The sequence below is a fragment of the Colius striatus genome, chromosome Z (genome assembly GCF_028858725.1).
Source record: "Colius striatus isolate bColStr4 chromosome Z, bColStr4.1.hap1, whole genome shotgun sequence".
Lineage (NCBI taxonomy): Eukaryota > Metazoa > Chordata > Aves > Coliiformes > Coliidae > Colius > Colius striatus.
The window spans coordinates 22242272-22255095 of NC_084790.1; the positions used below are offsets into that span (position 1 = coordinate 22242272).

Here is a 12824-nt window from a genome sequence, read left to right on the forward strand (position 1 = left end):
CCGGGTGCCTGGGCTTCCCGGCCTTCCGAAGGCATCGCAGCAAGCTCCGCCCCGTCGGGGCAAGGCCATGGGCCGACCGCGGCCTCTGCGCTCCACCGCGGTGACGATGACATTAGCGCATGGACGGGCCGGGGCCGGCGGGCCGGGGCGGGGCCGGGGCGGAGCGGCACCAGCTGAGCGGAGAAAACAAGCGGCAGGAGGCTCCGCCGCGTCCTCGCAGGTGGAGGCGGCCCCAGCTACGGCAGCGCGCAGGCAGCGCGGGGCCGCGGCAGCCGTGGGGGCCGGGGCCACGGCCAGGCCGCGCCACGCCACCGGGGTTGCCGGCGAGTGCCGGGCGGCGGTGCCGAGCGCGCCCATGGGCAGGGCGCCCCCCGCGGGCTCATCGCCGCCAGCTCTGGGGCAACGTGAGGTGTCCCGGCGGCAGTGAGGGCGGAGCGGGACGAGCAATGGCGCGGCGGACGGCCGCCACGGCGGCGGACGAGCTGGCCAACGCAGCCGCCCGCGGCGACCTGCAGCGCCTGAGGGAGCTGCTGGACGGCGCGGCGGACCCCAACGCCATCAACTCCTACGGCCGGACCCCCATCCAGGTAGGGGGAGACGGGGAAGGGAAGGAGAGCGGCAGGGCTGGAAGAGCTGAGGCGGCAGCCTCCCGGCAGCGGCCGCCCACCGACGGCTGCGCTCGGTGCTGTGCAAGCGGCGCGGCGGTTCCTATAGCCTTTCTGGAAAGGCAAAAGTCTGTGACGGCCGCAACAGAGAGGTTTTAGTCTTAGCAACCCTTGGCTTTATTTTAACCAACTGAGATAGGATGACTCAAAACCGAGAAGTTTAATGCTCATCTCGCGATGAACGTGCAATAAAAAGTAAACAAGTCACCTTTTCAGAGAGAGCTCCTGTTTCATCATACTTCGAAGTAGGCGCTTTATATGTCTGTTACTCTTCTTCCTCTCCTGTGCCACGAAAAAGAATGGAAAAAAAATTAAAAGTATACTGCCTGCCTGTCATGATACTTTCACTGATCCTTACGAGCAGAAGTCTGCAGATATGGGAGCCTTGCCCAGCAGACCCGGCAGGTAGGCAGCTCGCAGGCCATGTGGAGCACACAATACTCACGTCTTGCAGTCGTGTGACCATGTAAACAGAGATACTGACCGGAGAAGTAGCAGATACTACATGTAACGAGATTAATTAATTCCCGAGGTACTTCTAGGCAGCTTCCTCTTAAATTTTAAAAATAAAACGAAACTGGAATAGTCGGAAAAGCTATATTTAAGTTTTATGGCTAATCCTTGCGCCATCCTCTCCTACAAAATGTCGGTGCACCATATCTCTCAAAACGGGTATCTGAGGCTATCCTCCACTGCGTTTTTTCTGCACTCTTGCGCAGCAGGGATTTAGCCCGTGCACTGAACGCACAGACAGGTTCGCGGGGGGAAATGCGCCCGAAGACACGGCGAGCCCATGCGTGGGAGACATTTTGATGCTGCTCTGGGAAAGCGTATCATGCCAATGGTGCTTTTTGAGTCTCTTCTGAGGGCGAGGGAAACCGAGGCACCGCGCCGCAGGGAAGGTGGTTTCCCTGCACACGCGTGTGCCTTCCTTGCTACGGACCTCCTGGAAAAGAGTGAGGGCGAGACAGCCACAGCTCCCGGCGGCCCCTCCACCGGCGCAGTCCCTCCGTGGCCATTGCAAAGCAGTTGGTGAATTGCCCTCGGTTCCAACGGGGTATGTGCCGGGAAGAAGAGTGACCTCCCTCTGCCCGGTCCCACCACCCCGCACCTGCCCCCTTCCTTTCCCTCCCCGCCGGCTCTTGTCGCGGAGTGGCCTCCGGTGCGGGGCCGCACGCGCCCGCACCGCTCTGCCCTACCTGCTCCGCCGCGTCCCGCCGCGCATCAAAGGAGAGCTTCCCGCCGTGTCCGTGCTCTCCACCGTTCGGGGCCGATCCCTTAAGACTCCTCCGCGGATTTCTCGCTCCTCTGCACGGGCACTTCTCGTTCGTGCGGGGCTGTGGGAGGAGGTGTCATCGGCGGCTGACGCTGTCTCTCCCCGCAGGTGATGATGCTGGGCAGCCCGCGGGTGGCCGAGCTGCTGCTGCAGCGCGGCGCCGACCCCAACCGCCCGGACCCGCGCACCGGCTGCCGCCCGGCGCACGACGCGGCTCGGGCCGGCTTCCTGGAGACGCTGGCGGCGCTGCACCGGGCCGGCGCCCGCCTCGACCTGCCCGACGGCCGCGGCCGCCTCCCCCTCGACGTGGCGGCGGGGGGTCCCCACGGGCCGGTGGGACAGTACCTGCGGACCACCTACTCCTGTGACATCCCCTCCCTTAATTTATTGCCCGCGGCCGCCTCGGGAGACACGAAATCAGGCAGCACTCCCGAGCTGTAAATAATCCTCGGATCACCTCTCTCGTCTCGGATGCATGAAGGACCGGCGGGGTACGTGTTGTGTAGTACCCTATATTTTACACGTGTTTGCATGTCACTGCACTTCAAGCCCTACCCCTCTCTCTTGACACACGAAGATACAAACAATATGAAGAGAAATAAATATGAAGGAACAGCCTTTGCACAGAGGTGGCACAATAAGCCCTCCGTGATTTGACAGGACATTGTCTGGGCTTTCTGTTCACCTTCCTCCTCACTGGCACACACCAGTCCTCCATCTGAATGGGACTGGAGAGGCTCCAGGCTCTCACAGGCGCAAGCCAACAGCTCCTGGTTTGATTTCAGACCCAAATTGGACTCACAGGGCGCTGAAGCTGATCTCTGCTTCTCCCTAGCAAAACCGGCCAGGACGGAGGGGAATCTGAGACTTCCTGGTATGGCTGCAGCTTTGGCAAACACCTTAAAACCACGTAAGATGCTATGCATGTCTGTGCATGGGTTCGTGGTGCATCCATGGCTCTTCTCATTAAGGCTGTAAACATGAGACCTGGAAGGAGGGGAAAAAAATAGAGAGATTTGTGTCTCTGCAAGCCCAATACCCACCTCTCTTGAAGTAATAAGTGTTTCACCAACTTGCAGGTGACCTTCTCTGAGGTACTCTAACAGTATTTTGAAGAAATCACGACAGCTGCAAAACAAAGCCATGTGGAACAAAAACCTAAAAATCATATGACCAAACTCGGCCCTGGAGTTTCCCAAGTTGCTCAAAGGTAGCATATTTGGAAAAGAAACAAACATACTCTTGTAATAACAGCTGGTTGTAAAGGCTGCTGGAGGAGGAGGAGGAACAAGAGCAGGGGATAGATTCATTATTTGAGAGCTGATCCAAATTTCACCAACTGCCACCCTGGGTGGGGAAGATAGATGTGAGCACCCCGTGAAGAACACTATAGCAGCCCAGCCAAGGGGCAGGGGACAAATGGGAAGATCCAGAGCTCTTCAGGAGTGCTGCGGGAAGAGTGCTGGCAGCAGCGAGGACGGCACTTCATGAAATGAGTGGGAGACCTTACATCCCTCTTACAACCCACACAAGGAGGTGCCCAAACTTTAGGCATCAAGAAGCCAAAGCTGGACACAAATCACAAACACTGTGCAAGGCTACCCGCAGGGGATTAAAGGGGGAAAAAGGTTTCTCTTCGTTTTACATTCCTGCTGATCATCTAACTCCTAGATATTTAATTCATATATGTTTAAAATAATATATACACTTTTCTATAACATATTGGAATATGTAATTTATTTCATCATTTCATACAATCAAGTATTTAATACTATTTCATAGATGCTTTATAATTTAAGTTGGTATGCTATATGGGTAGTTACACCATTTGTGTGTATAACACATCTGTGTAATATGTGTATATATATATATTCAATGTATATTTTTATATAAACAATCATGATTATATTTCAAGCGTATGTATTTGCTTCACAATTATTTTTGTAATATGCATGTATTATAACTGCACTATATGTGTATAAAATATGTACCAGAAGTTCACATTATATTTACTCTATATTAATGCTTGTTTATTATAAGAATGCCTACCATATATATTTTGTACGTATCTTTAAATAGAAAAGACATGAAATTACAACTTGTAATGATAACACCTTATGAAACTGTAGTGCAGTCTTTCTTAGTATATGCCATAGCCATAAGTGAGCCAAGAACAGCACTGGGGATGCAGCAGTGAAGCATCTGCATCCCACAGCTAAGAGAACCAGGATGGAGCAGGGACCAGACATGGAGATAAGGCAAGGCCTGACCATCCTCTTCACAAAAAAGTGAGGGTCTAATAAACCTCAATTCCAGCCTTGTTTAGACCAGTACTCTTATTTTTAAATGTCTTTTTTTTTTCCAAAACCAGAATTGGATTTAAAATGTTGAGTATTTTCATTAAAGCTTATGAAAAAACAACAAAAATCTTAATCATGATCATGTGTAAAATTGGCTGGGAAATAACAGCCTTTCTTTGTCTGACCACACCAAACAAGCAGAGTGTGCCCTGAAAACCCAACGGGGCTACATGCCTGACTGCTGTAAGTCTCCTGCATGCCATTGGTCCGGAGCTCCTGCCCAGGCTAGGCCCACAGTGGGGGCTACTCACCCCAGAAGAGTATGGAGGTCCCTGACACAGTCCTACTTGGCTGCAGGAGCTTCCATGGGCACCTTTTCTTCTGGCAGCACTGATGGCTTCAGGGCTTGACGTCCTCCTGGAAACAAGAGTAACAATTGCTAGCAACAAACAGTAGCCACAACACAAATTTCAAGAAAGCCCTGAAAGCATTATGTTTAAGGTGGCTGGTTAGTCGCCCTTTTTAATATCTCAGCTGTGACTGAGTGTGCATAAACACACCCACACACACAAGAGAACCCGCTGCAGCAGGGTTTGCCCCTCTGCGCAGTGAGACAGCCCTGCGTGCCGGCTCACCCATGCATTCAGCGTTGGTGGGTATCTGGTTTCTATTGCCAAACCGTCCTCTCACCGCCACGCCAGTGGTGTGCATCACGCAGCGGGCGGTCATTCTCTTCTCTATATTTTACCTTGCGTGGAGTCACCATCGAAGGGAAGAGAATATTAAAAAAAAAAAAAAAAAAGAAAAAAAAGGCGCGAGCACCTCTCTCAGAGCTGCTTTCATGCTGCTTTCGAAATGGCTGTTTTCACTTACCCGGTTCTCAGACTTGACATCGGTCCAGTAGAAACCATTAGAAGCTCTTCTTTAATAGCGTTGTTAGGGTTACTCTGTGCCCAGACAGAAGAAGGAAACTCATATTGACATCGGTGTTATTACTCTTTGTCCAGTCGAGAGAAGGAGGTGTTTGCTATGGGGAGGAGTAGGGAGTGGGGGAGGTTATTGCATACGCGTAAATTCACCAGCCCTCCCAAGGGCTGCCTCCCTTCCCTGGAGCCTTCCCGGCCGGTTCCCCGCATTCCTGCTCAGCCCTAGCTCAGCGCCCAGCCGCCGCCAGCCTTGCTGAGTCCCGTCCAGCCTAGTCAAGCTGTGCCCACAGGTACCCAGCCCCGCCGAGCCGAGACAGAGCCCCGCCGCGCCCGGGAAGGACGAAGATGCGTCGGCAGGACCAGCACTCTCCTTGCTCATCGCCCTGTCCTGCAACTCGCATGGAGGTACCCAGCACCCCCAGAAGGGGGGATGCACAAGTAGATAGGCTTTTGGGAAGCGGGGCACGGGATGGGATAGGGAGACCGCTCCGGTCCTGTGCCGGGTGGCGGGCCTGGCTCAGCAGCGGCTGGCAGGAGGCTCGGCTCGGCACTCTTGCGGCCACCCCCGCGTCCGGAGCCGGCCCGGGATGCGAGCGCCGGCAGGTTGCTCGGGGCTTTTGAGCGCTGCGCCACTGTTTCCCCTTTTCCTTGTCTCCAAGATCTCACCCTTGGAACGGGAAGCAAAGCGGTCCAGCACGGCGGAGGACGGCTGAGGAGAGGAAACGGTTAATTCCCCGTTTCGGTTACCGGCAGGGGAGAGGAGATCCGCTTTTTTTTTTTTTCTTCCTCTCTCCGCTACGCAACGGCCCCGCGTCGCGTTCAAATGACCATGTGACGAGGAAATAGCTGCTCGCCCGGGCCAATACTGGCCTGCGCTTTTAAAGCGGCAGGGATCCGCTAGCCGCCCATGCCTGGCCGAGGGGACCCCGGGAGGAGCAGGGTCGAAAACCGACCAAGCAACAAGACCAATCAAACAAAACAACCCAAGTTACCCTCCTTCCAAAGTGAGCGAGAGGCGTGTTTGGAGGGGACAGGGGGGACGACCGGGGGGCGGGGGGCAGGGACGTGTCGTCAAGGCTTTTTTTGAAAGCAGGGGAGCGCCCTGCGATTGGCCGGCCTTCGTGCTCGTCTGGTGCTGGTGCTCCTCGGGGCGAGTCGGTGTGGGAGGGAAAAGAAGCCGGCGGCCTCCCCCGCCCCCATCCCCCTCGTCGGCCCTCCTTGGCCCGCTTTCGAGGCGGGAGCCATCACCGTGGGAGGCGTTTATGAGCAAAGAAGGGAGGGAGGAGGAGAGAAGGAGGTGAGGCAAAATGGGGAGTCGAAATTAGTCAAGCGGAAAGAAAAAAAAAAAAAAGAGAAGAAGAAAGACGATCCTCTCCAATGAATGGAGGGTGAGAGGGCCGGTTCCCCACTGTGGCCCGGGAGGGGAGGTATTTCTAGTGCGGCAGGCCAGGGGCTCCCGTGCACTCATGACGCCCCGGATAAGGTGCACTATTCGCTTTGGGCACCCTGGCAGCCTGCGCCAGGCCCGGGCTTTGGGCTGGCGCATCCTCCTCCGTGTCGTCGGGGCGATGGGGCGGCGGCGGCTGCGGCACCTCTCTTTGCTGCTGACCCTGCAGCGGAGGAGGGGGTCCTGCGCCGCGGGAGCCCTCGGCCCAGGTAGGGTCCCCGGGAAGCGGGGTTGTCCGGGGGAGCGGCGAGACGAGGGTAGGGGGCGGCGCCGGAGGGAGACGGACTGTCCGATGGGGAGACGAGAGCGGGAGGCCAGTGGCCACCGCCCGGGGCTATCGGCAGCCCCGTGGACCCCCCCTTCCCGCCCCACGCTCAAATTGCACGGGGAACACTTGAGGGTTGCACAGACGTCGGACGTACTCTTTATTTATTTATTTGTATGCATTAGAAAAATACAGGCTCTTGAAATGTTACTGTAACTTTTTTTGTGCCTCCCTCCCCCCGAGAAGTTGGGGTTTTTTTTTTTTTCGTTTCCCCTATGTTAATTTAGAAAAAAATAAACCCACTGTCCCCTAACATTTGCTATCGATTCCTTGCAAACAAGGAACAAAACTATTGCACTGAAGAGAAAATGGCCACTGTTTTCCCTCTATGTATGTCTTTCCACTGTTGTAAACGACAGCAAAGTACAATGGCCTACTTTGCCTTCCCTTGCTGTTATATAAATATGCACAATAAGGGTCAGAGCACCATCAGAAAGGGTAATTAAAATACACACATTTAAAGGACCTCGAGAAGTAACCGGAGTTTAGGCATTTTTAGAGACTTTTTCCTGATCTCAGAATGCAAAATTGGATTGCTGTGGCTCTGTGTGACGCAGCTTAGGCCTCGACCATTGCATACAATTATAGGAACCTCATGGAAAATAAAGCACTATTGGTCACTATTTGAGGATTGCTGTACAAAATTCTCACAGGTGTTCGTCAGAGGAGTCTACAACCTCTTCTAATCCAAAGAACAGACTAGAGAAGGACAGAGGTAAAAGAGAAGGAAAGAAAAATGTCTGCCTGAAAATATCTATAAAAACAATATTTTCTTAAACAGTTATGAAATATATCATATCTATTTTTAAAAAATAAATCCTTTGAGCTATAGGACTCAAGGTGTGGAGCTTACACAGTTTAGCTGCTTCAGCCTCTGATTAGGTGACTTTCAATGGTTTTTGAGTATCAAGTGTGGGAACATACCTGTGTATGCATGAGTTTATTTATATGTATATATATAAGAATCAGAAACAATATCCAGTTTTCTTTGTTGCCCTCAAATCTCTAACTTCTTACATTTGAGTTAGGCCTAATTGCTACATCTTACACTAAACAGGAGAAAAAGAAACTATAAAGTCTAGCTGATCTGAAATGCACAAATCTCAAATATAAAACATAAATACAAAGATGCTGATTATCTAGAAGCAAAATCGTTGTAGTGTGGGGAAAAGTCTCTTACGGATCAAGCAGTGTGGCTTGATTTTCCTCTCCATTTCCTCTCTATTTCACAGTAGCTGTAAATACTGCTGCTCCCTTCCCAATATTAAAGAGATCGAGTTTTTTCTGAGATGCCAGTTATGTCCAATGCATTTACTGAAATGTGCATAAAATCTGATTCTAATGTGGCTGGGGAGAGGTAAAACAGAAGGATGTGTTTAATCTAAAAAAAAAAAAAAAGACAAACCTCATGGGATTTTTATTTTATATAGCCAAATTCTTTAAAAGGATGTAACAACAGCATAGTCACAAAAGTAATCCATAGAGTATTTAACATCTCAGAGACGAAGAACCCAGAACCCACAGTGTTTCAGGGTGCATTTTACAGGAAGAGGGTAGCTCTGTAGTCGAATTAGGTGGAAATCTGTTTCGGGGGAAAAAAAAAATCAAACAAAAAAAGCCAACACATCCAAGACTGGAAATAAAGATAAAGCAGATCTTTCCCCCCTCCCTCCTTATTTCTTATTTAGAATGACGGGTCCTATTTTCAGGTTTTGTTTAAAATTGAATTGTTTAATTAAACAGGTGGAACAAAGAAAATTTTAACACTCCTCGAGCAGTGTTAGAGCGAGATAATGTGGTTGAAACAGCCTCCACGAGGCTGCTTCTGAACCCCATCTGGTCCGAAACGGTGACCGACACTCAGCACCGGGCTGATAAAGGCAATTCCATGGCCATCACCTGTGCTGGGCACTGGCTGCTTCGTGATGTGTTTTTTATTGCAACACCTAACCCTATATATTTTTTTAGAACAATGGGAGAGATTTTATTTGCTTTGCCTTTTATGTGTTCATGCTTATATGTTATTTGTCTTTGCTTTGTGCTGTTTGTTTTTATTTGATTTTTTTTTTTTAGGGGAATATATTGTCTGACAAACGCTTAATTACTTTTTGTCAGCTGTTATGTGATTATCCAGAGTCATTAGGTCGTTTTACTTTCCAATGAGTCTTTAGCCCAAGGGATTGTTGAAACAATATGAATCTAAAATTTTCTAGAATGTTTCTAAGAAAACTGTAAAATTATCTAGGGATATTTTCACAGCAATTTAGAGCAGCCTACTAAACTCAGAAATGCATTCTACTCTGTATTACACCACCGGGAAAACAGAAACCAAAGGATTTATTCTTTCTTATTGCAAGTTGTTGAATTGTTTGTGGGTTAGGTTTAGGCAGTTTTGGAGTTCCTAAGGGTTTTTAAGGTGTTTTTTAAAACTGGGGTGGGATTTTGTGTTTTGGGTTGGGGTTTTGGTTTTTTTTTTTTTGTCGTTTTTGTGTTCAAAAGAAGCCTCTGTAGCACAACCTCTGAAGGTCTAAAATTAAAGTGATAGGTTTTCCTGTTCTTATACTATATGTATAACGAGGATAATTATCTTTGCAAATATACTGATGTTTTGAACTGAAGAGTAGAAGGACACTGTTCAACTGTTAGTATTCATCTTTTTTGCTTAATTTTTAGCAAAAATCCAAGCAGCCTGTATCTCATCCCTCCTCCCCCAGCTGTAAATCCAGTTATTTCCATGCAGCCTGTCCGTTGCACCCCTCACTCCTGCACCTCGGGCACTTTTTTTTTTTTTTCCCCCTCCTAAGAAATACCAATATGATGTTTTCTATAGCTTACCTCTTTACGATGTTTAATTGACCCTTAAACTTAAACCGAAATACTTGTTAAATGATTAAATGACTCATGAATATGTCTTGAAATGTTTTATTTCTTATTATTATTCGTTAAAAGGGTAGTACTTGCTACGTCTTAAATAGGGCATAAGATGACTGATATTGGTAACTGAATATTACCGTTTCTGTAAAAACGTCTCAGAACAATTTACGGGATTGCAATGCTGTAGTATTAAAATGGATCTGACTTTGGCGTCAAAGATGTGTGTTCTTAAACAGTGATTTAAAAAATAAGTAAGAGGAGAAATGTAGGACGGGGAGACTGCTTAACATAGAGGGTTTTTTCTTTGTTTTTTTTTTTTTTTCGAGAAAATATCTTTGGAACAAGGTTTGTTGAGGGAAGCAAACGATTCCTCTCTCTCACCTCAAGATGCAAGGGTCACTTTCAAAACAGATTAGCATAGGCTCGACTATCACGGCTCTAACTTCAGATATGATCGTATCTTGTTATGTTTTGATTAATTTGAGGTCGTTTGTTGTACCAGAATTGTGTAAAATAGGATTTACATTTGAGGGGGAAAAAATCATAGGGCTCCAACAATGTGACTTAAAATTGCATCGTTTTGGTGGTACAGGACCTTGCTAAGTTATTTGGAGGTTCAGTAATCGGTCTGCATCGGACCGTATTTGTTGGTTTACACCATTCTGCCATTTAATACCTTTTAACAGATCCTGGCAGGGATGGACAGGCAGACAGGCCATCTGAATCCTCTAGTTAGGTCTTCACTTACAAATATGTGGACATGTGAGTGCATGTTTTTGTCATACTTACATATTCACAAAAAGATGCGTGTACATATCTTTATATGTACCACACAGATCCATAAAATGCACTGTCAGTACTATTGCACAGGAAGCAGGGTTAGTCAACAATGATATGCAACGCTGCCGCGCCTCAATATTGATTTGAAATGTTAAGACAACTGACACACTTAAACGAGGAGGTTTTCTCCTTAGATTTACGTGAACACGTCTGTCGTTAATGGCAGAGAGTGCATGAAACTGGGGAGCACGTTGCCTGTTGGGTAGACAATCTTTTCCTCTTAATTCTTAGACTTCACGGACTTTTAAAAATCAACTTCTAGATTTCATTTGCTGATTTTGTTGTTGTATTTTTAAATGATTTTTTTTAATTGCCCACCTGCTGTGGGGTTTGCTCTGCACCGTGCGCTGCAGCAAAATCACGGTGCGTGGTAACCGGCCAAAAGTCACCTCACTTAAGTCCCCCTCAGATGTCGCACCCTCCTCTTGCAACGCCCTTTTCCCTAGAAGCTTCACTAGGGAGGCACAGAAAGACCCCAAATGAGGAAATTTCAGTAAACCTCTGACTTGTCAACTGAGATATAAATGTGTGTTTATTTGTCCTCATGCAAGGATGCCTCTGCCCGTCGGCCGTCGGTACCTATGGACAAAAAATTGCCATTTGCCCTCTTTTTGCCACACAGGGCTATTCGTATGCCCGAGAGGCAGGGGTGGGGCGAGGACGAGGGGGAAAGGATTAACGATGCGGGGAACAAAGGTGCATCTCGTCTGCACGGCAGATAGTTACAGTGTCTGTGGCAATCCCACCGGTTTTCTGCAATTAAAAAGAGGAGATAGGGCAACTCACATTGGAGTGGGAAATGGAAGAAACAAAACAAACAAACTCAAACCAAAAAACTTCCTTAATCTGTTTTCTGTATTTGCTTGCTTCACTCGGCGGCCGCTCCGGAACTCCCTGCTCTCTCGGCATTGCCCTCCCGGGTGTGCCGGAGCTTTAAACCCCCTCTTCGCCTTGCCTCTCACCTGGGTATGCCAGTATTTTTAGGGTGCCGGAATAAAACATTAAAGTCGAGGGCGCTGGGGCCGATCCCCAGCTCGCCTTCATGGGGGCTTGAGGGGTGGGGAGTAAGAAGGTTGTCTGGGAGTCACCGGAGTCCACAGCGGGCAGCCACTGTGCCCAGGAGGAATGAGTGAGAAGGCAGAAAGCAAGGGAAGGAGTCAGGTTCTCGTTTTTTGAGAACCTTCGCAGGGAAAAGGCGATACCCTGCCCAGCCTCTGGCTGACGGGCCGGAGCAGTGCCTTCTCCTGGCTGGGTCTTTCGGGCCGGAGCCGTGTCTCCTCCTGGCTGGGTCTCTCCACGGTTTTCCCACGGGCGAGAAGGTTCCGCAGAGCGAGGGTGAAGCGAACCTCTTCTACCCAGTGCTATTCGGGGGATCGCAGACTTCCTGCGGGCACGGCTCTCTTCCTCATCCGCGCCGCCCGCTCCGAGACGGCAGCGGGATGGAGGGACGGAACCCAGACCCACCGTTCGGAGGGGCTCGGTGTGGGGCAGGAGCCCCCTCCCCCATTCGAGGCAGAAGCCAAATCCATCCCTCTCACAAGAATCCCTTCCTGCCCCGGCAAAGCTCTGATGTGTGTTCCCCCCATGCTGTCGGCCCGCGCCAGAGAACGGCGGGGCACATCTCATCTGCCCGTGGTGGTGCATCTGCGGCCAACCCGGCCAGCCTGGTGAAGCCGCTTTGCCGACGGGACTGTGCTTCACTTCCCTTCCTTGACATCCGCACCCACTCACAATGTGGGGAAGGAGGGGTCAGGACTGCAGCCCCCGTCCCCTTCCTTTGGCCGCACCGAGAGCCGCTCCGCGCCCTCGGGGCGCAGGGGGATGTGTGTGGAATCGCGGGAGTGCCGAGCTGCCCGCTGGCTTGCACAGGGGGCTGCCGGCTCCCTTGCTCCCTCTGCCCCCCCCCCCCCCCCCCCCCCCCCGCCTTGGACTCCTGCGCAGGGTGTGAGGATTTTACCGTAGCCGCGTGGAGATGGGGGTGGGTGGAGGCCACAGAGCCCTGCCTCGCCAGGGGATATGCGGGAGGGGGCAAGAGGGGTACGCGGCGCCGTGCCCAGGGGCCGGCTGCTTGGGGGAGCGGGGCAAGGAGGGGCAAGGGGGCGGCCTCTGCCCTCGGGGAGGAGGAGCTGCGACGTGGTGGCGAGGGAGGTCCCGTCCAGAGGAGAGAGAAA

The 12824-nt window shown here is 50.7% G+C and overlaps 1 protein-coding gene across 1 annotated transcript; it reads left to right on the forward strand.

Annotated features, from left to right (window-relative positions):
• The first annotated feature begins 202 nt into the window (after nucleotides 1-202).
• On the forward strand, nucleotides 203-3830 carry LOC133628795 (cyclin-dependent kinase 4 inhibitor B-like). The gene is made up of 2 exons (XM_062018191.1): nucleotides 203-587; nucleotides 2050-3830. The coding sequence occupies exons 1-2, from the start codon at nucleotides 447-449 to the stop codon at nucleotides 2380-2382; spliced, it is 474 nt and encodes a 157-aa protein (XP_061874175.1). The 5' UTR covers nucleotides 203-446; the 3' UTR covers nucleotides 2383-3830.
• The last annotated feature ends 8994 nt before the right edge of the window (nucleotides 3831-12824 follow it).